The sequence below is a fragment of the Littorina saxatilis genome, linkage group LG6 (genome assembly GCF_037325665.1).
Source record: "Littorina saxatilis isolate snail1 linkage group LG6, US_GU_Lsax_2.0, whole genome shotgun sequence".
Taxonomy (NCBI): domain Eukaryota; kingdom Metazoa; phylum Mollusca; class Gastropoda; order Littorinimorpha; family Littorinidae; genus Littorina; species Littorina saxatilis.
Window position 1 is genome coordinate 51,772,477 of NC_090250.1, and position 23,067 is coordinate 51,795,543.

At 41.6% G+C, this 23,067-nt stretch overlaps 1 protein-coding gene across 1 annotated transcript; it reads right to left on the reverse strand.

The window, feature by feature from the left end:
* LOC138969500 (N-acetylglucosamine-6-phosphate deacetylase-like) lies at window positions 1-23,029 on the reverse strand. Its single transcript, XM_070342306.1, has 10 exons — window positions 22,948-23,029; window positions 21,162-21,425; window positions 19,831-19,970; window positions 16,641-16,695; window positions 16,118-16,327; window positions 14,748-14,836; window positions 10,599-10,743; window positions 9,062-9,191; window positions 6,406-6,452; window positions 1-3,621 (listed from the first exon to the last, which is right to left on the reverse strand). Exons 2-10 carry the CDS (start codon window positions 21,376-21,378, stop codon window positions 3,407-3,409), a joined length of 1,248 nt encoding a protein of 415 aa, XP_070198407.1. The 5' UTR covers window positions 21,379-21,425; window positions 22,948-23,029; the 3' UTR covers window positions 1-3,406.
* Between the last annotated feature and the right edge of the window lie 38 nt (window positions 23,030-23,067).

Below are 23,067 nucleotides of genomic sequence, written 5' to 3' on the forward strand. Positions count from 1 at the left end.
TGGAAGAACATTTTTTATATCTTACATTTGGATATGTCATGCCAATAACGCTATTACAGGTGAACAAATGAAAGTGAAGAACAGGTATATTGTACAGCAAAGAGTGCCAATGTGTACAAAACAAAACGTTTTAGACACACACACATATGCACGCTCTACAGTTCATACATGTTGTCATCTCTTATACTTATAACACTGTCACAACATCCCAAAACAGGATGAGCAATCTGGCATCTCAGAATCTATTATCTTCTCACAAAGTTAAGGATGACTGAAAACATGACCAGTTCAAGCTTAACTTGCATGTATTGATAACTTCACACATTTCATCAGTCATCGCATGATGGTGAACTAAAAGTTGAATGCATGTGATACCCAGGTGAGCTTCCTTATCAGAGACAGTAAGAGATAGGGCGATCCATTTGATTTAGCACAGGAATTCCTATTTGATCTGTCTTGCTGCAAAGTGTAAACAATTTAGAGAATCACTCAAAAACTACAACCACCAGATCTGAAAGCACCTGACTGCGAGTACGTACATATAGCTAACATCTCCTTGAATATGATCGAGTTGGTGAAAACAAAGTGAGAAGTGCAAGTAACAGTAAAACGAGCAAAGCTGGTGTCAAATTGAGCAAAGAACCGAACTATATATACTTCATCATAGTACAGTACATGTATGTGCAGTATCTGACATACTTCATCATAGTACAGTATGTGCAGTATCTGACATACTTCATCATAGTACAGTATGTGCAGTATCTGACATACTTCATCATAGTACAGTATGTGCAGTATCTGACATACTTCATCATAGTACAGTATGTGCAGTATCTGACAACAACAAAGTTCATGAAAATGTCAACAGGTTTGCTTAGATGCATGTAAATTTGTGTATTCCCCAAAATGATGCATAAAGAATCATTGTATGTTGGAAATTTGCTCAAATTAATACGAATATTTGTTTAGGTCTTTCGGAAACGTTGCGTTATAAGACACGCTTAGTATACACGTTCACCAAAATCAACACAGATTTTGGTCAGCCTATTAGTCATAACTTCTAAAATTTCTACAGCAATTCATTGAGAACTTGAGCAGATATGGCTCTTTGAGTGGAGGACCCCCTCAAAAATGGCCGCAAAACGTGCTTTTTTTGGCCCCTGAAACGGTTGACCCCTACCGCCTTTGTCAAAAGGCTACACAAAGACTAGAGAAGTAAGGTGCATCAAACAAAATGCTTTGAATTGGAAATTGAATGGCGTTTCTAACGGTAGTCAGAAGTATTTGGTAAGTGCACGTTCTGATTTTTTGCAGATTTTAAAACACGGGGCTATGGTTTTCATTTTCCATTTTCATTTTTCATTACTTTATTGTCCCATCGCTGGGAAATTCGGGTCGCTTCCTCCCAGTGGAAAGCTAGCAGCAACGGAGTCGCGCTACCCAGGTGTCTGCGTGTTTAGGTGTATTCAGCCACCTGCACTTATGGCAGAATGACCAAGGTCTTTTACGTGCCATTGTGATGACACGGGGGTGGGACATGGCTTCCGTCTCTGGGTCTGCACATAAAGTTGACCCGTGTCCGTCCCGGCCCGAATTCGAACCTGCGACCTTCCGATCACAAGTCCAGTGCACTACCAACTGAGCTACCGGGTTTTTGTCAGGTCGATTTTAGGGGTGACCTTGTTTGACAGGCTGTAACGGGATGCCTATACAAATTACCACCGATCGGACAAATGATATAAACGGTGGACATAATGACCTTTTCCAGCATATAAAGTTGAACTAAAATGGATTGCGTTTTACCGCTTTTGTTAGAATGCGAAAGTTGTTGCAATAATTATTTTGCCAAGTTTATTTGGAGTTTTTAATTCATGTAATCTCTAATCACCATACGACCTTCCATTGCCTAACTTTCGAAAGATTATCTTTGTTAACAAACAAATAAACGATGACGTAATTTGAACTACACAGTCAGGATGATGTGGGTCGTGGACGACCCATATGGAATTACGTACAGAATTTTACGTTGTTTATCCTTATTCGGATGGCATGGGTCGTATACGACCCATACTCTGCAAAGATGCGGTAAAACTTGTATCCCTATTCGGATGGTGTGGGTCGTGTACAACCCATACTGTTTACATTGAGTCCTTCTTTGGAAAGTATGGGTGGTACACGACCCACATCATCCAAACTGTGTAGTCCAACGCGTGATGCCGTGAAGGGTAAAGATCCATGTTTCTGAGAGCAGTGTATTCACATTCCTTTGAAAAAAATATGATCTGATTTGAAAGTCATATTATACACTTGTCCTGTATAAAAAAAATAATAAACTACAAGAGACAAATTAATTGTACCTGTCACCCAGTGTCTAAAAACACAAAATCAACATTAATACAAAAGTGAAAAAATCAAACAATGCTCTCACTCTCAATCATGCAACTCTGGCTTCTGCTCATTGTTATCAATACAAAAAGCTCTCATAAAACAAAACACAATGGTTGCAAATTTGAAGCATAACAAACATCATAGAATGTAAAATTAGGAATACAGAATGAGGTATGAAATACTACAGTGTCTTGAAGCACTCAGAGAAATAAAGGGATAAGCACCCAGCTATCACAACAGTGCGTTAAAATACTTAACACATCACAGATCTGATAATACCGAGCATCTAATTGTATTCAACTAGGAACTACTAATTTAGGTCTGAGTAAATGGCAACAGTAATAAGAAACAGCACACTCTCCTCTCAACTCTGAAATAACACTCAATTAGCCTCTCACTTTGGAGACAACACAGGTAACTGTCATGCCAGACTGTTTTGAAGGTTTACCTTTGACTACAGGTAAATCAACAACAACACAAGTTGAACTCTTTTTCCCCATATAGATTAGCTTTTCTGGCAACAAAACAGCTGCCATACAAAAGCGCAGTTTTAAGTGTAAACAATGAATTTTCTTATGTCAGCTTTACTTAAACAATAAACTGTCAGCAGAAAGTGAAAGGTTAATGCCCTGTGTCAGTTAGGCCATTGAGAGCACCATTTCATGAGGTCTTTACATCCTAGTAGACAATGTTTGGAAGTAACTGTATGTGGATTTCTAATGCCCTGTGAAAGAGTTGTGTTCCATGAATGTGAAGCGAGCCCCTCAATGTGGAATTACCAGTGGATACATACCATGGGCACCACCGTGATTAATGACCTCTCATCTGTATGTTTTTGTGACTAAAAGGCATGATATCAATAAGACAGTGTATAAACAGCCTTTTCCTTTGAAAACACGCAGAACAGAGCAAATGATTGACTATAGCCACTCCCATTGAGCTATACAGGTAGCTTGCCTCACATTCCACAAACATAACTCTTCCACAGCCCATAAGATATATTTCGGGGATTTATCTATTACGCCTCTTGTAGAGATGTCTCCCTCAAGGTCACGTCATCAGCCACCCACACTTGCTGTCCCGCGATGTAGGTGGCCCTGACTTGCAAGCTGTCGTCCAGCAGGATGAAGTCAGCGTCAGTGTTGAAGTCCAAGGTTCCCTTGCTCTTAGTGATACCCAGCATCTGGGCTGGGTGGAGCGACGCTGCTTCCAGTGCCAGCACGTTTCCACAGCCTGAAGCAAAGCAAAGAGATCATTAACCCACGGGTGTGAGGATTTTCTTAGGCACAAATACGCATCAAAGAACAAGTTATCCTTGATATGAGAAGTGCTACGACAAAACATGCCCCCGAAGTACATGCCCACAGTCAAATATAAAGGAAGACAAAACAGAATCTGAATTATGTTTATTGATGATTAAAAACAACAAGAGGCGAAGCCATCAAGGCTCACGTAAGAAATCGACAAACAGTAACACAAACTCAATCACTCCGTCACACATACACACACACACACACACACACACACACACACACACACACACACACACAGACAGAAAGAGCATAGGTGAAACTGTGCAAGAAAGCGAGACACTAGATCTATACTGTTCAAAAAAAGAAACGCATAGTTGCTACTTGCCAAATTTGTTTTATTTTTCGAAAAAATTAACAGAAAATCCAATATTTAGATTATTTGTTTGAAATTTGGTATGGACACAGTTGAATGCACACACAGTTCATTTGCATCTTCAAATCAATCAGTCAATCAATACGATTGGGTGCCGAGGCTGTCAAGTCAGTAGGGGGTGTGACTGCCTTGAGCAGCAACAACTGCCCGGCACCTTCTGGGCATGGACTGGATCAGATGCCGGATATCTTGCTGTGGGATGGTGTCCCACTCCTCCTGAAGTGCCTGCAATAGATCGCGGTCATTTGCCGGCACTTCTTCTCGCCTGCGCACACGTCTGTCCAATTCATCCCAGAGGTGTTCTATCGGGTTCATGTCTGGCGACATGGATGGCCAGGGAAGCACCTGGACATGGTGGTCGGTGAGGAACTGGGTGGTGAGTCGTGCTGTGTGCGGGCGAGCGTTGTCCTGCTGGAATATGGCATCCTGGTCAGCCAGAAGAGGAAGGGCGTGTGGGCGCAGAATTTCCTCCACGTATCGCTGGGCAGTTATGCGCCCTTGGACGTGCACCAGGGTGCTCCTTCCAGCGGTATTGATCGCCCCCCACACCATGACGCCTCCACCACCATGAACGGGTGCCTCATCCACACAGTTGGGCGCGTAACGTTCGTTTACTCTCCGGTAGACCCTCCTCCGACCATCATGTCGCTGGAGCAGGAAGTAGGACTCGTCGCTGAACCACACGTGTCTCCAGTGATTCCGGACGGTCCAGCGAAGGTGCTGGTTGCCCCACTGCACTCGGTTCTGGCGATGGCGGCGGGTGAGGACAGCTCCTCTGTGAGGTCTGCGAGCTCTCAAACCAGCTTCATGCAGGCGGTTCCGCACGGTCTGGTCCGATAATCGGTGTGGCCCGGGGAGAGCCTGGACAGAAGATGAGGCCGACAGGAAACGATTCCGGAGGTGGCGGAGCCGTATGAAGCGGTCGTGAGCAGCAGTTGTCGCCCTTGGTCTTCCCGCTCGTGGCAAGTCAGCAACGGAGCCAGTGGCTTGAAACCTGACCCACAGTCTACTGATGGTGCTCTAGGACACGTGGAAGTGCCTGGCCATTGCACTTTGACTTTGGCCTGCTTGTAAACGACCCAATGCAATTTGGCGGTCTTCTCTGCTCAATCGGGCCATCTTTCGTCGCTGAATTGTCGTCTGATTTCTTTGTGGCGAACAGTCCGCTTTTATGGGTTTTGGAAGACATGGTGAGAGCTCAATATTCCCCGAGTTTCACGAGATTACACTGAAGCATGACGAGTGGTCATGCCAAATGAGGAATTTTGACATTGTAGCCACTGATAACGCATGCGTCACGTGCAGAGCTCACTTGTGGCAATGGACGAAAGGTCGACGACCAGATAAACATTTTCTGCAGTTTGGTGGATATCCTTGTAGCCATATAACTAAATTAACCAAATATTACAAGCTATGCGTTTCTTTTTTTGAACAGTATAGATCTGTCTGTCTGCATGTAGCCTACTTACAGGGACACGACTGCCAACTAGTCTCGGCCCGCTCAAAATAATAATGACCGAGATTTTCAGTACTTCCTTCGCGTGACGTCTAAACCTCTTTCGTCATAATGTGACGTCAATGTAATGTGACGTCTTCAAATGTTCGAGTTTCTACCACAGACATACACACGCACACACGCACGCACGCACATACGCACGCATGCACGCACAGACAGACAAAGTTATGATCGCATAGGCTACACTTACGTGAGCCAAAAACTGGACTAAATTCTTTGCTGTAAATGTGAGCACAATTACACAAGACTTTCTCAATGTCTTAATTATCATTCCCATTCACAGCAATGCCTGTTTGCCATAATTATAACCTGTTTATGTGTCAGTCTCCTATTTGCTATTTTACAATCAAAGGCGCCCTTATTTAGATTATCTATTATCTTTTTCCCCTCCTTGCTCTCTCTTTCCTACTCATGTTTATAAGAAATAACATCTCTTTTTCAAGCAGCCTTAAGTTCACTCTTTACTTCTGTCAACCGGACAAACTAAACTACAACATTAAGTAACATAAAATAACCATGACTGTGCTGCCATACCATAATTATGTGCTTTTGTACACCAATACAAGATGACCATACAAATATATTTCCAATGGACATCACTCTGTAATCAATAACAAGATTAGAACCAGCCTAGTACGCTACAGCAGCAACTGTGAGAAAAATCCAAAGCTGCTACATGCCAAGGACAACACACATTAGCCTGTATACTCGATGGGAGTTATTGACAAGTTTGAGTCTACCAAGGTTGAGTTATTGACAAGGTCTTGTCTACCAAAGAAAAGTGTACAAAACCATATGGGGGTACCAATACTTACTTGTTGATTTTGCAAAGTGTCGCACACAGACATCCATTCTAGCAATGCTGAAAAATAACAGACACTTGTCAAGCAATGAACAACCTGAGTTTTCATAAAGAAAACAATATGAATAACCTGACCCACCTCCTAATGACATGTAGCATTCATCTCATCTTTGTCAGAAATACAAACAGATAAAAATGCTACCAGTTATCTTGCAAACATTGTTCTGTGAGCGTTGAGACACCCACTTACTAAGAAAAACACACGGCTAGTAGTATGTACTTTCTGAACACAAAAGAATAAAGGTAACAATGCTGTACACTTTTTACAATATACATCAAATCAGTAGCACTTTCTAGCTATAATTGACAAAGCTGTTTGACACTCTAAATAGTATTCAAACAGAAACTGCTGAGCAGAGGCAGTCAGCTTTTTACTGCATAGAATGTGCCACTGTGCTGCTACAACACCTGTGCTCATTTAAAGGTCCGTGTCTACATTTAAAGGTCCTGGTCTACATTTAAAGGTCCTTGTCTACATTTAAAGGTCCTTGTCTACATTTAAAGGTCCTGGTCTACATTTAAAGGTCCTTGTCTACATTTAAAGGTCCTTGTCTACATTTTAAAGGTCCTTGTCTACATCTTTATACCGAAATCGCCATCTATTATCTACAATTATCAACAATACACCCCCTTTCGATCAGAAAAGACGAAGCCAGTGTAGCCGTTTGAAAATTCATTGTAGTATTCCAGCGTAGTACTCATAGTAGGATATCCTTATTTGGAAAATGCCAAGCGCAAAACTCCTCTCAAATCCCGTGCATTTCGTGCGTTTAAAAAAAAGCGTGGACAGCGCTCCAGTGTCAAACTGTTGCTGCACTTGTTTGGGCGTGGCTATAAGCATAGTGACATGAATTTGATTGGTCAGTATTTTTAGGCAAAGCACATGTTCTCAGCAAACAGAAAACAAAATATTGGAAGCGTGAGTCACGCTACCCAAAAATAAAATCTTTTTTTACATATATTTTTTTTTCTATAACTTTTTTCCCCATGGTTCATTCATCATCTGACATAACTTTTTAGCGAAATCTAACCATAATATTATTGAAAAAAAGCAAAAATGTAGACGACCACCTTTAACACTATTGTGACTAGCACTGCCACGGCGGTCCTGCCTGCCCAAGCTTGCCACCAAGAAACTTCCCAAAAATCAGTAACTGTAAAGAAATCTGTCTAGCAAGCTTGAATTAAGTCCAATCACCACCAAATTTTGTGTACTAATTCAAAAATGGATGCCCAGTTCAGTCGTGCTATTTATAAGTTTGTCACGCGATTTGTTTTAGCAAAGGGGGGTGAAAGGGGGATAATTTGTGTTTTTTAACGTTTTTTTGTGTGTGTTTTATTTTCCACTGCTTTTTTTAAAAGTTATTTTTTAACAGAAAGTATTATAAATAATGTTATAACCAAACAAGGTGTAAAACCTATGAATTAGCTGAAATATTGTTAACATTGTACACAGAAATAAGGAGACAGTACAAAGAAAAAAACAAGCAAATCACGCATTCACTCACAGTCACAGCATCCTGACTCAAATGAAACAAAACTGTAACACTCACCAAATGATGTCTAGGTAATCCATATTGAATATAAGTCACATTTTCACAACAAAGTACCAACTGTACACCTATGAACAATTCCAAAAGGATTTGAAGGCTCCAGCCATCCATTGTTATCAGTGCTGCCACGCCCCCATAGCTCCTGCACGATTCCGAGATACATGTTCGTCTAGCAGTATCACCGCCTACCACGTGTAGTTTGCCGACTCGTACTAGCAACAACGGGACTGTTTCTTCCTCAATATCACTGCTATTATCGCTTTCTTGAGGCTAAAACGACACGATGTATCATGATCTACAGGATCCTCAAGATCCAACATCCGGAGAATCTCCTCCCGTGACAAGGCTCGCCTTCGATTCATTTTTTTGTTTAAAAACACCACGCAAATCTGCACAAATTTGATCAAGCCGGAAGAGAAAATCACGTGTATCAAGGGAAACAACTCAATTTATTGCAATCTTCAAAAACCGGGAAGCAATCACGAGTCTTGTACCTTGTATGACTGGTACTGAAAAATGCGCGTCCCGTCCATGGGCGTGTCAGCGCGGTTACTGATTTATCAGTGTCCCGTCGCGAAAGTGTTAAACAGAACATGTACTATATTGCATCAAGAATCTTTGTTTTCTTTCAATGAATTTGTATAATTTTTAGTTCTGACTTGCACGTTTTCAATCACTCCAGAAATAACAGCCCCACTTCATGCTGCACTTACCTTTCTGCCACCAGTACCAGTATCGCTCTCTTATCCTGCCTCTGAGATCTACACTCTGCTGCCCAGGCTGAAAGTGTCCTGTACCTAACGCTTACCTTCCGTCCAGCATATCAGTACCGGTCAGTATCGCTCTCTTATCCTGTATCTCTACACTGCGCTGCCCAGACTGAAAGTGTCCTGTAACTTGCGCTTACCTCTACACTCCGCTGCCCTGAAAGTGTCCTGTAACTTACGCTTACCTTCCGACCAGCATATCAGTACCGGTCAGTATTGCCCTCTTGCCCTGTATCTCTACACTCCGTTGCCCTAACTGAAAGTGTCCTGCACCTTATGCACCGCTTACCTTCCCGCCAGTGTGTCAGTACCGGTCAGTGTCGCAGTCTTGCCCTTTATGTCTACACTTTGCTTTCCGAAGCTGTAGGTTCCCTCCGGTAAACCCATGGCTCTCATGGCGTCCGTGACTAGCACCAAACCTGAGGCACAGATTTGTTAAGGTCATTCATTACAACTAACAAGTATTTAGAATTCTTCGGATTAGGCTTGATATGGGTTGTGTACGGCCCATAGTTTCTAAAAGAAGGATTCAACCCAAAAAGTATTGGCCGTTCATGACCAATGCACTTTAAATAGGGATAACCTTTTTACAGCCTCTTTGCAGAGTATGGGTCGTACACGACCCAAGCCATCCCAATAGATATAAACACTAACATTTCTTAAGTAATTCAATATGGGTCGTCCATGACCCATATCATCTGGACTGTGCAGTTCAAATTATGTTATAATTTAATTGATTTTTTACAAAGATAATCCTGCTCAAATGGTTGATGGGAAGGTCCTATTGTGTTTGAGGATTACATGAAGACCTAATCAAAAATTCCCAAAAGTTTGAGAGATACAGACACTTTTGTGAAGCTCCAAGCTCTTGATCATCCACGACCAAGGATCGAAGCATTTACTTTACTTTACTTTATTTGGTGTTTAACGTCGTTTTCAACCACGAAGGTTATATCGCGACGAGGGAAAGGGGGGAGATGGGATAGGGGAAAGGGGGAAGATGGGATAGAGCCACTTGTTAAGTGTTTCTTGTTCACAAAAGCACTAATCAAAAAATTGCTCCAGAGGCTTGCAACGTAGTACAATATATGACCTTACTGGGAGAATGCAAGTTTCCAGTACAAAGGACTAAACATTTCTTACATACTGCTTGACTAAAATCTTTACAAACACTGACTATATTCTATACAAGAACCACTTAACAAGGGTAAAAGGAGAAACAGAATCCGTTAGTCGCCTCTTACGACATGCGGGGTGCAGAGAAATAAGGATGTGGAAAAGAAGACTTTTGGTAAGTGAAATAAAGGTGATGGATCCAGTCAGGTAGAAATAAGACAACAAGAAAAGAATTGGAAAACTGCAGGGAATAGTAGGGAGAGTTTTCTTGGAAGGAAATATAGGTGAAAGGACTGGTAAGGCAGAAATAAGACAAAAGAAGAGAAGTAAAGGGGTGGGGTAGCTCTGTTTAAACGCTCCCACCGCGTGAAGGCGACCCCATGAGAGCGATTGAAGCATGGTAAAGGTTAAAAGTATAAGTCTTGGCTAACATGGACATAAAAGGGTTATGGCACAGATTATTAACACCAAGAAATTATTTGAAAATACAGCAAATGTCCTACATCCTTTTCTACTTCTTTGTATTATTCATTGGCTGGTGTGTCACAGATAGAAATCCTGCGAATAAATTTTTTTTTTTTACCATATAATAATGACATCCCACAAGCCTTATAAAACAAGTGAAAAAGAATGTCACAAAATGGTACACAGCTTTATAGAATAACCCACATACAAATGAACACATCCCCATCGCTGATCGTTAACCTTACCATCAGGATGGACGCGGTGAGCGATGCGTAGAGCGGCAGGGTGTGTGTGTATGCCGTCCGAGATAAGACCGTAGAAAATGGTTCTGTCTTTGGGAATGCGCTCGCTGGTCAGCAGGCCCACTAGGTGGGGATCCCGATGATGAAACTGACACAGAGGGGGAAAATCATAAACATCAAGGTACTCTGTTTTCGCTATCGCTTTCAACAAAATATGAGTTGTTAAGGATGCATACAGCTTTCGGAAATTACAAAATGCAAGCTATAAGGTAATATTTTATGAAATTAAAAAACACCTTTTTAAGGTATGAATACTTTTTTTTAATAGATTGTTATAATACAGCAGTCCTCATGAACAGACAACTTTGGGCCATTGCAAATCTGTCCGTACATTGCAGGTGGTCGGTCACGGGAAGGGAGTCCCCTTCCACCCCTATCACACACACATAAACACACTGAGTGAATCTAAGTTAGCCATTATATTCAGTTCTTAAACTTTTAAAATAAGGTTCAAACTTGTATTGTCACAAACCGCCTGACAAACACAACAAAAGTGGAATTATGTCCCTTTATTTGTTACTTCAATGGGCGATTTTGGTGAGGTTATACCCCAACTGGCGCCACCTCGCGGCAAGATCACACGAGAAAGGAAAACAAGAAGGGCAAAGCCCATACGACTCACATGCTTGACCTTGACCTTTACATGACCTTGACCTTCAGGGTCAAATAACTAAACCTAGCAATGACATCATACACTATGAACTGCTTTACACATTTTTCCTACCAAAATACATGTGACCTTGACCCAAGGTCAAGGTCATCCAAGGTCATGCAACACAAAGCTGTTAATTCAAGACATAGGAAGTACAATGGTGCTTATTGGCTCTTTCTACCATGATATGGTCACTTTTAGTGGTTCACTACCTTATTTTGGTCACATTTCATAAGGGTCAAAGTGACCTTGACCTTGATCATATGTGACCAAATGTGTCTCATGATGAAAGCATAACATGTGCCCCACATAATTTTTAAGTTTGAAACAGTTATCTTCCATAGTTCAGGGTCAAGGTCACTTCAAAATATGTATACAATCCAACTTTGAAGAGCTCCTGTGACCTTGACCTTGAAGCAAGGTAAACCAAACTGGTATCAAAAGATGGGGCTTACTTTGCCCTATATATCATATATAGGTGAGGTATTGAATCTCAAAAACTTCAGAGAAAATGGGGAATATGTGAAAAATAGCTGTTTTTTAGACAACATTTATGGCCCCTGCGACCTTGACCTTGAAGCAAGGTCAAGATGCTATGTATGTTTTTTGGGGCCTTGTCATCATACACCATCTTGCCAAATTTGGTACTGATAGACTGAATAGTGTCCAAGAAATATCCAACGTTAAAGTTTTCCGGACGGACGGACGGACGACTCGGGTGAGTACATACTCACTTTTGCTTCGCATGTGAGTCAAAAACTTGCATTGGCTCCAAATAGCATATCGGTTTGGTAACAGTTCGTGTGTAAGCCGTGCATTTTATACGGTAAACAGACAATGGTCGGTTCTGGTGAGGTTATGCCCCTTCTTTCTTTCGGCTGGTAACTGGCGCCACCTGGCGGCAAGATCACAGGAGTTGACTCACGTTATCACCCCACAAGCGCTCATTGCTTATCATTTCCTGACAAAGGCCGCCTACATTATGTTCTGGGGACCTTGGTGGCTTAGACACTGTGTTCTCTCTGATAGCAAGACCCAAAGTTGATGGTTTTACTTCTGTGCAGGGTGAAAACTTACTGAGACACTCACCACACTGGTCAGTTGTCAGGGGTAAATTGGGATGACAGTCATTATTGAGGGTCACCATGAGTTGAGGTCACGTGCATGTTGAGGCCAAAAGTGCCATGCACAGTGATCCACGGTGCACGCTACGAAAAAGTTCCATGCACGGTGCACGCCTGACCTCTGTGCACGGTGCACGCTACGAAAAAGCTCCATGCACGGTGCACGCCGGACCTCTGTGCACGGTGCACGCTACGAAAAAGCTCCATGCACGGTGCACGCCGGACCTCTGTGCACGGTGCACGCTACGAAAAAGCTCCATGCACGGTGCACGCCTGACCTCTGTGCACGGTGCACGCTACGAAAAAGTTCCATGCACGGTGCACGCCTGACCTCTGTGCACGGTGCACGCTACGAAAAAGCTCCATGCACGGTGCACGCCTGACCTCTGTGCACGGTGCACGCTACGAAAAAGTTCCATGCACGGTGCACGCCGGACCTCTGTGCACGGTGCACGCTACGAAAAAGTTCCATGCACGGTGCACGCCTGACCTCTGTGCACAGTGCACGCTACGAAAAAGTTCCATGCACGGTGCACGCCGGACCTCTGTGCACGGTGCACGCTACGAGAATGTCCCCATTCCCATGCACGTTACGTCCAAAAAGCCCATTCCCGGTGCACGTGGTAAAGCATCGCCCCCCTCATTATTGGCTCATTGTTGGTTAGTCGGTCGTCGCAAAATGGAAGGTGTCACTATTAGCAAGTTATTTCCTGTGTGTCACAAAGATGCGAGTAAGGTATTTGGAGATAGGTTGGGTTTTGTAAAGACGTCGTGATTTTAACCTCCCTAAAGAATGGATTGTTGATGCGTAGACAGGTTAGAAGTGATATCACGGGTTTCGTGTGATTCACGAGGAAATAGCCCTGGCTTAACAGAATTGTGTTTACGAGTTTGAAAGATATAGCTGGTTTGAGACTGAGAGAGGCACAGCGATTCAAACTAGAAACCAAGGAGGTTGGTTTACGCTTGTCGTCTTGTTCTGGGAACAAGAACTCCTTCTTGAGACGGGTCTCTTAAGGTAAATGAGTTATTATGTTGTATAATATTGAAGCTTGAATACATAGCTGGAATGTAAATGGTAGTGTATGCAAAGTGCACTAAATTCTAGTGTGAAGTTTTCAAGAGGATTCTCATTGAGATTGTATTACGTTTTTGTTGGGTAATTTCTTGAACATAAATGTTGTTACGCATTTATGTTATGTTAAGATGTTGATGCTATGTATGGTAGTGTCATTAATGGATTAAGTGATCCATGGGTTAAGTATAGCTTGGATATTGATTGTGGACGGAATGACATACATGGAATGATGTCAGAAGTACGTGTGTAATGTTTAGTTGTGAATGGAGAATGAGAGTGTGATCATTATTATGTTTGGATTACGTTAGGTATTTAGTAAATATGGCCAAGAGGGAGAGAAAGGGAAGAATGAACGAGAGAGCTGATACACGACTGTTTAGAAAGAAGAGATGGTTTAAGAGAATGTTATATTAAGACTTGGGTTAATTCTTTAGGAGTTTCCATGACGGTGTCCGGGGGTTGGAACCCACACTGGAGAGTTCGTGACGATGTCAGGACAAGAAGTCACATCGGCGAAGGTGGATGGACGGTGGAGTCCCCATCAACACTGGATGTTGAGACGAACCGGTACTTTTCGCTAAGGGCGAAGTAGTGTTTCTCGGGGAGGAACGTGAGATATGGAAAACAGTATCTGCATGGATTACAGTGGCACAAGAGTGTGTAAAGGACGGTATGAAGTGAGAACTACGAACTCGTGAGTGTCTGTCAACATCCTATCTTGTGGAATAACCTAATATTGAAATAGTATGGTTAAGAAAGATTGTTATACTATGTACTCACATGTATTGAGTGATTGCAATATCACTGTGTGAACTGTGCGTTCGTGAGTGGTGATTGGTATTGCTGTATTGATGTGAAGAATTGTATTGTTATTTGTGAGGAAATGATAAGTATGGATAATCCTCCCAGATTCTGTGTGTGTGAAGTGTGTAGTGCGAAGAGTGAAAGTCAGTTTAACTAGATAGGGCATAGAAAATAACTTCTTTATTCGCATATTCCACTTCATGACACTGTGTGAACCCGAAAATCAGTCGAAAAACGGGATGGGTGGTTACTGGGAGTTGTTGCTATAGGAATTCTTACTGTAGTTCTATTGGCTTTAACCAATATTTCTTAGTTACTTTATTTTTTATTCTTTATTTATTTGTTTTTACTTGAGACAAACTCAAAGTTCCTCTAAAGACACTGAATACACCAGTCTTCGCAAATTGTTCTTGCAGACAGAAGAGTGATCTTACCGGCAGCATGGCGTTGAAGAGATGGGTGATGAAGCCCGCTCCCTGACACACTGCCTCCTCCCCCTGAACAAGGTTTGCCATGGAGTGACCTTGATGGGGAACAAAGCACAGCATGAACACTCATCAAAATTCGATTTTGATAACCACACGAGTTCCGTTTTGATAACCACTGGCAATCCGTTTTGATAACCACTGGCAATCAAAGCTGGCGTGTGAAAGCAACTTTCTGTTTTTGAGTTCATAAAATGTTGGGATGAATATGTCAGGTTTGATGAAGCACAGTTCTGTAGGTTCATCTCGGTATTCCATCCCCTCAGCTTTCAGTTGTAAATATTAAGCTTAGTGATCGAATGTGGAAGCTACGTTGGGTCAAAGGTCACAGAAAATTTGAGTCGTGCAGCGAAGGAAAGAATCGCGATCTTGTTTCCGACTCAGTGCCTCTTTGTTTTTCATTAGACCTGTCATTCTGCTTGCTCGGCTTTGTTAGATGTTTGCATATCTTGTTGCTATTTTCTTTGCTTTTATTATTATTTCTTATTTGCGCTTCGTTTATCGATACAACGTCTTGTGCACGGGTCAAAATGTGCATGTGTCAGGGGTCAATTGGTTTGACTTGAACTTGACGTTCGTGTTTCTCCAAACGTCTGTGTATCGAAACACAGATACATGCACTCCATGACTCTGTAAGAAGACAAAACATATTGGTGGGTTTCATTTGTTTGTGATGAATTTATGACCTTTCATGAAGTAGTTTTGTTTTTTGTTTACTTTTGCCAGTTTTCCAGTTTGTTTTTGGAACTTTGCAAAGCAGCGTCGTGTTGTCTGTTTAGGTCTGGGGAAAGGCCAATGAAAAGAGCCGAAGAATCCCCGAACGTTTCTATTGGGTTTGCTTTTGATTATCCATGTATAACCTGCTTCCTGCAACTATGGTAACCGGGGATTTATTGCATGGGGAACATGAGATTTATTTCCCAGGTGCTTGTGAATGAAAACTCGTGTGACAAAAACTTTTGCTAAATAAGTGATGGGCAATAGACAAAGGAGGAAGAGGTCCAGGAAAGAGGAAAAGTATTGACAGACAACCAAAGATGTTGGATGACATCAGCATTAAACAAAAACGCCAAAACTTTATCTAAATCACTGAAAATGCTGCCGTCATTTTGGCAGTATTGCCGAACCTTTTCATGGAAGGGGAAAGAAGACACAGAGGACTGCGAAAAACGTTCAAAACTCATTTGGCCATTTCAGCAAATTTGTCCAAGAAAACAAATCCTGGCAACATCCACAGATAACTTATCAAACAAGAGTGTCAGAATCAGTCAGATTTGCCAAGGAAGACAATCTCTCTCTTCATGGCATAACACACCTACCCACTGAAACAGTGATGCCCCTTGACACGCACTCTTTGATGACCTCCTCTGATCTTGGGTATTCTGGTGCCAGGGTCACCACAGAGACCTGGTCAAGGTTACCGTACATGTCCACCAGGTCAGAGAAGCCATTCTCTAGGTCACAGATGTAAACTTCTGGATGGGCACCCTTCTTTGCCTTGCTTATGAACGGTCCTTCCAAATGTACACCTGTGATAGACAGAAAAATGGTTTTGCAGCTTCCACAGTTTCAAGTCGTTCTGAAAGGATAGGCATTACTTTGTACTTTGAAAGGTTAACTGTAAAGCTTCAGGTGGAACTTACAACAGAATGGCTGGAACAATTAATTCAGGTTAGATCTTGCATCACCCACTGTTGTGTTTGAGTCAAGAATGTGTGTGTGTGTGTGTGTGTGTGTGTGTGTGTGTGTGTGTGTGTGTGTGTGTGTGTGTGTACATAAATGTGTGTGTGTACATAAATGTGTATATATGCATGTGTACATGCAAGCATGTGTGTAACTCACCTAGGACTCCTGCACCCTCAGCACCACCTTGGCTTCTTTTTATCTGAGGCAGGATCTGTAAAGAGAAAATATTGTACAAGTATGACGCAGTGGGGGATGAGCGCATTGGCCTAGTGGATAAGACATCGGCCTCCCAATCAGAAGGTTGCGGGTTTGAATCCCGGCTGCGCCAGGTGGGTGAAAGGTGGAGATTTGTCCAATCCCCCAGGTCAACTGATGTGCGGACCTGCTAGTGCTTTATCTCCCTTTGTGTGTACACACCAGCACAAGACCAAGTGCGCACGGAAAAGATCCTGTGATTTATGTCAGAGTTCCTTGGGTTATAAAAACATGAAATACCCAGCACACTTCCCCCGAGAGCGGCGTATGGCTGCATAAACGGTGGGGTAAAAACGGTCATAGACGTAAAAACCCACTTGTGCAAAAAACATGAATGTACATGGGAGTTTCAGCCCATGAACGCAGAAGAAAGAAGATGCCGTTTTAGTCATAAGATTAGAAACTATCAATATACATTATTAGCTTTTTTACAATAAACATTTTCCTGGGACAACTCTGTGTTGTGTTGTGGAAGAGTTGTGCCATACTGTATCAGTTAAAAACTAGCAAATAACTCATTTGTATGTTATATGAAGTCTTATATCGCGCGCGTATCTCCAGACTCGGACTCAAGGCGCAGGGATCTATTTATGCCGTGTGAGATGGAATTTTTTTACACAATACATCACGCATTCACATCGACCAGCAGATCGCAGCCATTTCGGTGCATATTCTACTTTTCATGGCCTAATATTCCAAGTCACACGGGTATTTTGGCGGACATTTTTTATCTATGCCTATACAATTTTGCCAGGAAAGACCCTTTTGTCAATCGTGGGATCTTTAACGTGCACACCCCAATGTAGTGTAATGTTATGCAGTATCTGCTCAATATAACCCCAATTTCTCAGAAAATATACACATTTGTTGCGGCAATGATGGAGTGACTGTCAACAACGTGTTTTGCCTGAGGTCACAGGACTTTGAGAAACATGCCAGCGATCACTGCAGGCCATTGCAATTGTTGCTCCGATCACTGCAGGCCATTGCAATTGTTGCTCCGATCACTGCAGGCCATTGCAATTGTTGCTCCGATCACTGCAGGCCTTTGCAATTGTTGCTCTGATCACTGCAGGCCATTGCAATTGTTGCTCCGATCACTGCAGGCCATTGCAATTGTTGCTCCGATCATTGCAGGCCATTGCAATTGTTTCTCCGATCACTGCAGGCCATTGCAATTGTTGCTCTGATCACTGCAGGCCATTGCAATTGTTGCTCCGATCACTGCAGGCCATTGCAATTGTTGCTCCGATCACTGCAGGCCATTGCAGTTGTTGCTCCGATCACTGCAGGCCATTGCAATTGTTGCTCCAATCACTGCAAGCCATTGCAATTGTTGCTCCGATCACTGCAGGCCATTGCAATTGTTGCTCCGATCACTGCAGGCCATTGCAATTGTTGCTCCGATCACTGCAGGCCATTGCAATTGTTGCTCCGATCACTGCAGGCCATTGCAATTGTTGCTCCCATGTGCAGATTTTCGAGAAAAAAAAGGCATTATATCAAGCAGACAGTACATAGCATATACATTGGAGTCAGTTATTTGCTGCTGTTGCTGCGTTTAAGTAACCACATGTTTTTGTTTGACTCACTAACTCAAGTCTTCCACAACCCTTGGAATTCCTGACAGAGTTATTTCCGAACATCATCTATTTCTACACATTGTTCAGATTTTTAAAAAAAATAGATGTTTCAATTTCCAAATGGAATTTCAGGGGTGAATTGTGGCGGTCGCCCGATCACCCCCGGCGGGTTCAAATCGCGTTGGGCGGGTTCAAAATTCCTCTGAAATCGCCCGCCTGGCGGGTTCAAATTTCGATGAACGCAGTCGATAGGAACGACCGGAGAACAAAGATCTCGCGCGGTTCGTCTGCTATAATATTGGACGCCATGTTTCTCGCGTCTAACGCGACTACCTCCGGAAGTTCCCCACTCGCATTCAAACGTCGTACTGTACACACGCTTGTAAACATGTGGAGATGTATTGACACTGTCACTCCCCCGCCGCAAAAAAACCCAGAGAACGGACGATGAAAAAAGAGGTCAAAAGAGACAGTATGAAAACGAAACACGGCAGAGAAAATGGCAGGAAAGATGGAAGAGGACAGATACCGGCGAAGAAAGAGTATGGCTCGTGTACGACGACACGAAACAGGAGATGCATTGTGCTGTGTGTCGAACTTGTGATCAGAATGTGATACCAGGAGGTAAATTTGTGTTTAGAGATTTAGATGTGCCAAAGATTCTGCAACTTTTTAAGACTGGCAATTATGAGACAGAGTGAAAGTTAATGTGTGATTGTGTGACACTGAAAAAGGGGATGACTTGTGTGTGATTGTTTCCCTTAGCATGTAAATGATTAATGGTATGACTATATATAGTGGAAGAATTTTTTTTTGTAATGTATGTTTGTTGGTGTATGTTTTTAATTAAGCCTTGTTGACTATGAATGAGATGTAATTGCTTGTATAACTGTGTTTTAATTTTAAATGTGTCAAGCGCAAAGAGCATAATTGTAAAGTTATGATGTTGCGCTATATATAAATGCTCATTTATTATTATTATTATTATTATTATATATGAGGGTGTGCATTTGACTACTAAGAGTGAGGTTAACTGTGTGACAGTGAGTGGGTAAATGTTGATTTGATCAAATGTTTTCTTCATTGAATTGATACTTTACTGTTTGATTTGTTATTGAACCATAGTGAATAATTAAAGCACCCCAAACATACAAAGTTTGTTTATGGCATTTAAAATAAGCATGTGAGCATTGTTTGTATAAATGTAGGTTTTTGTGTGTTTGTCGTCGCCAATGCGCGATCTACGAGCCGTTGATATGGTTGGAAATCCCGGCTGGTTGGGGGCCGGTTGGAATTTTGGGGGGCCGGTTCAAATTTTGACTTACCGGCCCCCTTGGCCGGTAGCAAAAAAAGTTAAGGTACACCCCTGGAATTTCCATTCAATTTCAGTGTCACCTTTTGACTTTGCACAAAAATAAAGGTTGTCAACATGACAAGAGAGCAATCACTTTAAGAAGGAAGAAAAGAAGAGACATTTGTGTAGAAATAAACACAATCAAATGACATACTTTATGATAGCTTTCCGGTGGAGAAGTGATGACAGTTGGACAAAATGAAGTGACTCCATGTTCCAAGAGATGCTTTGCCACAGTGCTCACACCCTCTGTCACATCACTGTCCACATCAGAGAAATCCACTCCACAGGCCCCTGTTGCAAAAAGTACGGTCATGATTTATCACAACTCAGGACCAGTATAAAAGAAGAAACCAAAAATAATACTTTGTAAACAACCATTTAAAACACACAACCAGAGACTTCATCATGTTCATGTATGTCAAGAATTATCTTACAATTTGATTATACTGTACAAGAAAATACATTGTTTAAAAAGGCAGCCCGGTATCAGTTAATTTTTCTGTATTAAATTGAAGTTATAAGCTACATTATTAGGCAAAAAAAAAAATTAGGTCTGTTTACGGTAACATAGGCCAAAAAATAGGGTCGGTAGGTCGGGATTTTTTTTTTTCTCCAAAAAACCATATTTTTACGTTATTTTGCAAAAAACCCAGATTTTTTTTTTTTTCCCAAATGCCAATAAAAGTCTAGGGTTGCGCGAAAAAAATAGGGTCGGTCGGGTTACCGTAAACAGACTATTTTTTTTTTTTTTTGCCTTACGCTTTAGTTTGTCTGATAGCTAAAACTAAATAACTGTTTCTTGTAAGTTAAATGTTACAAGTGTACAAAACACCAAGCATTATCAGTATATCACTTACACACACACATCAGTTCAGCAAAATATATGTGAACGCATAGAACACATTACCATGCAAGGGCTCCCCATAGACCCTCTATCCATAGGGTCCCGGGACACCCAATTTCACACTGCAGGAGGTCTTCGGACTCCCAAAGCAGAACTTTACTGTCTTTAGTGGGTCATTAACCAGTGTGCGTAGTGACTGGAGAAACATCATTTTTCTTTCATTTGGGATGAACACTGGACAGCTCGATCATGTCCATACTAAATAATATAGGTCTACTTTCTGTTGTTCTCTGTCAGCCCTTCATAAAAACGTTTTGGACATACTGGCTAGATTTACACCCAACATTTTGTGTTGGTACAGATTCAGTAGAACACTTCGCCATCTTTGACTTGAAAACCAACAAAGTGTACGTTTTTGTCCAATCCGCATGGACAAGTCTCAGTTAATCAACTTAATGGCAAAGTGGTTCTTCCTTCCATCGCTTACTGTTGCTAGTCCTAACAAACAATTACAATGCTACGCATGTTAACAGCAATGTAGAGCATCTCGAGACCTTGTATTAATACGTTTAGTGTGTCACACATGGACTCATTGTTGGGGGAGCCCTGCATGCATTTATCAATGGCTGTAGACTCACCATTTATCTGAGCATCAATGAAGCCTGGAGTAAGGATGCTGTTGTTACAGTCTACCTGAATGTCAGCTACGATCCGCTCATCAAAGAATATCTTCTCTGGATTTATAATCTTGCCAGCACGCACCCATAAATCATCTCTGTAAATTTTGTGATCTCTTAAAATGCGGCAGTTGCGGAACTGCAACAGACACGTTTTGGGGGGCGGTGCTGCAGGCATGGTTATAAACACCACGATCAGCAGACTTTCACAGCATACATTTCAGCCTGCACAGCAAAATTAAAAGCAAAATTAACAAGTCGCGTAAGGCGAAAATACAATATTTAGTCAAGTAGCTGTCGAACTCACAGAATGAAACTGAACGCAATGCCATTTTTCAGCAAGACCGTATACTCGTAGCATCGTCAGTCCACCGCTCACGGCAAAGGCAGTGAAATTGACAAGAAGAGCGGGGTAGTAGTTGCGCTAAGAAGGATAGCACGCTTTTCTGTACCTCTCCTTGTTTTAACTTTCTGAGCGTGTTTTTAATCCAAACATATCATATCTATATATATGTTTTTGGAATCAGGAACCGACAAGGTTCATCAATAAGATGAAAGTGTTTTTAAATTGATTTCGACAATTTAATTTTGATAACAATTTTTATATATTTAATTTTCAGAGCTTGTTTTTAATCCAAATATAACATATTTATATGTTTTTGGAATCAGAAAATGATGGAGAATAAGATGAACGTAAATTTGGATCGTTTTATAAATTTTTATTTTTTTTTACAATTTTCAGATTTTTAATGACCAAAGTCATTAATTAATTTTTAAGCCACCACGCTGAAATGCAATACCGAAGTCCGGGCTTCGTCGAAGATTACTTGACCAAAATTTCAACCAATTTGGTTGAAAAATGAGGGCGTGACAGTGCCGCCTCAACTTTCACGAAAAGCCGGATATGACGTCATCAAAGACATTTATCAAAAAAATGAAAAAAACGTTCGGGGATTTCATACCCAGGAACTCTCATGTCAAATTTCATAAAGATCGGTCCAGTAGTTTAGTCTGAATCGCTCTACACACACACACACACACACACACACGCACATACACCACGACCCTCGTTTCGATTCCCCCTCGATGTTAAAATATTTAGTCAAAACTTGACTAAATATAAAAAGGTACTAAATGCAGTTTTGCGGCTGATAACTATACGCTGGGAAGACCTGCAAAGTATAACACCAGCAAATAGAGAATGATCGACTGAATCAGTGACAGGGAAAGGAATGACTTCCCTGTGCTTTGTTGTGGCGATCTTTGACCTTTCATATACCACTCAAAAGTGTTGGAATGAAGAACATATGAAAAGATAATAAAATAAAAGAAAGAAGGGTTTGGAAAAATAAAAGGATCGCTGGAGGGCTGATATTGAAAGATGACAACAATCATGAATCTGTATCGTCTTCTTAAAAGCTCTTTACACTGCCAAAGCTAATAGAAAGGGCATCGAGGTCAGGAAAAAATGCCCCCTTCTTTAAAACGTATAACCTGGCTGCAATAGGAACACGAAAAGGTCAAGAGCACTAACCTATTTACTTTATTTCTCTCTAGATCATACAAACTTACAAAGATAAAAAGGTAAACGCGAAGAAACGGAAAGTACTGTGTAAAGTCTGTAACGTCAGATTCGTCATTTTCCATTAATTTAATGTAAATAGCTTTAAACCAAAAACAACGACCATCTTTAAAACTCTTATACTTTGCTGCTTCTTGTAAAGTTGCAGGATTTTTTTTAGCTTACCTTCAAGAACACGTGAAAAATGATTTGTGAACAAACTAACCGACAGCCGAGTTCATTGGCGACTAGAGTAAAGTCCCTTGAATATGGAAAAACATTAAAAAAGTATGAATGGACAAAACG

Coding starts and splice junctions, on each gene's coding strand:
- LOC138969500 (XM_070342306.1), bottom strand. CDS start 21,378: ATGCCTGCAGCACCGCCCCCCAAAACGTGTCTGTTGCAGTTCCGCAAC. Junction 16,696..19,830: donor CACCGGAAAGCTATCATAAA/GTATGTCATTTG, acceptor TTCTCTTTACAG/ATCCTGCCTCAGATAAAAAG. Junction 3,622..6,405: donor ACACTTTGCAAAATCAACAA/GTAAGTATTGGT, acceptor GCTTTGCTTCAG/GCTGTGGAAACGTGCTGGCA.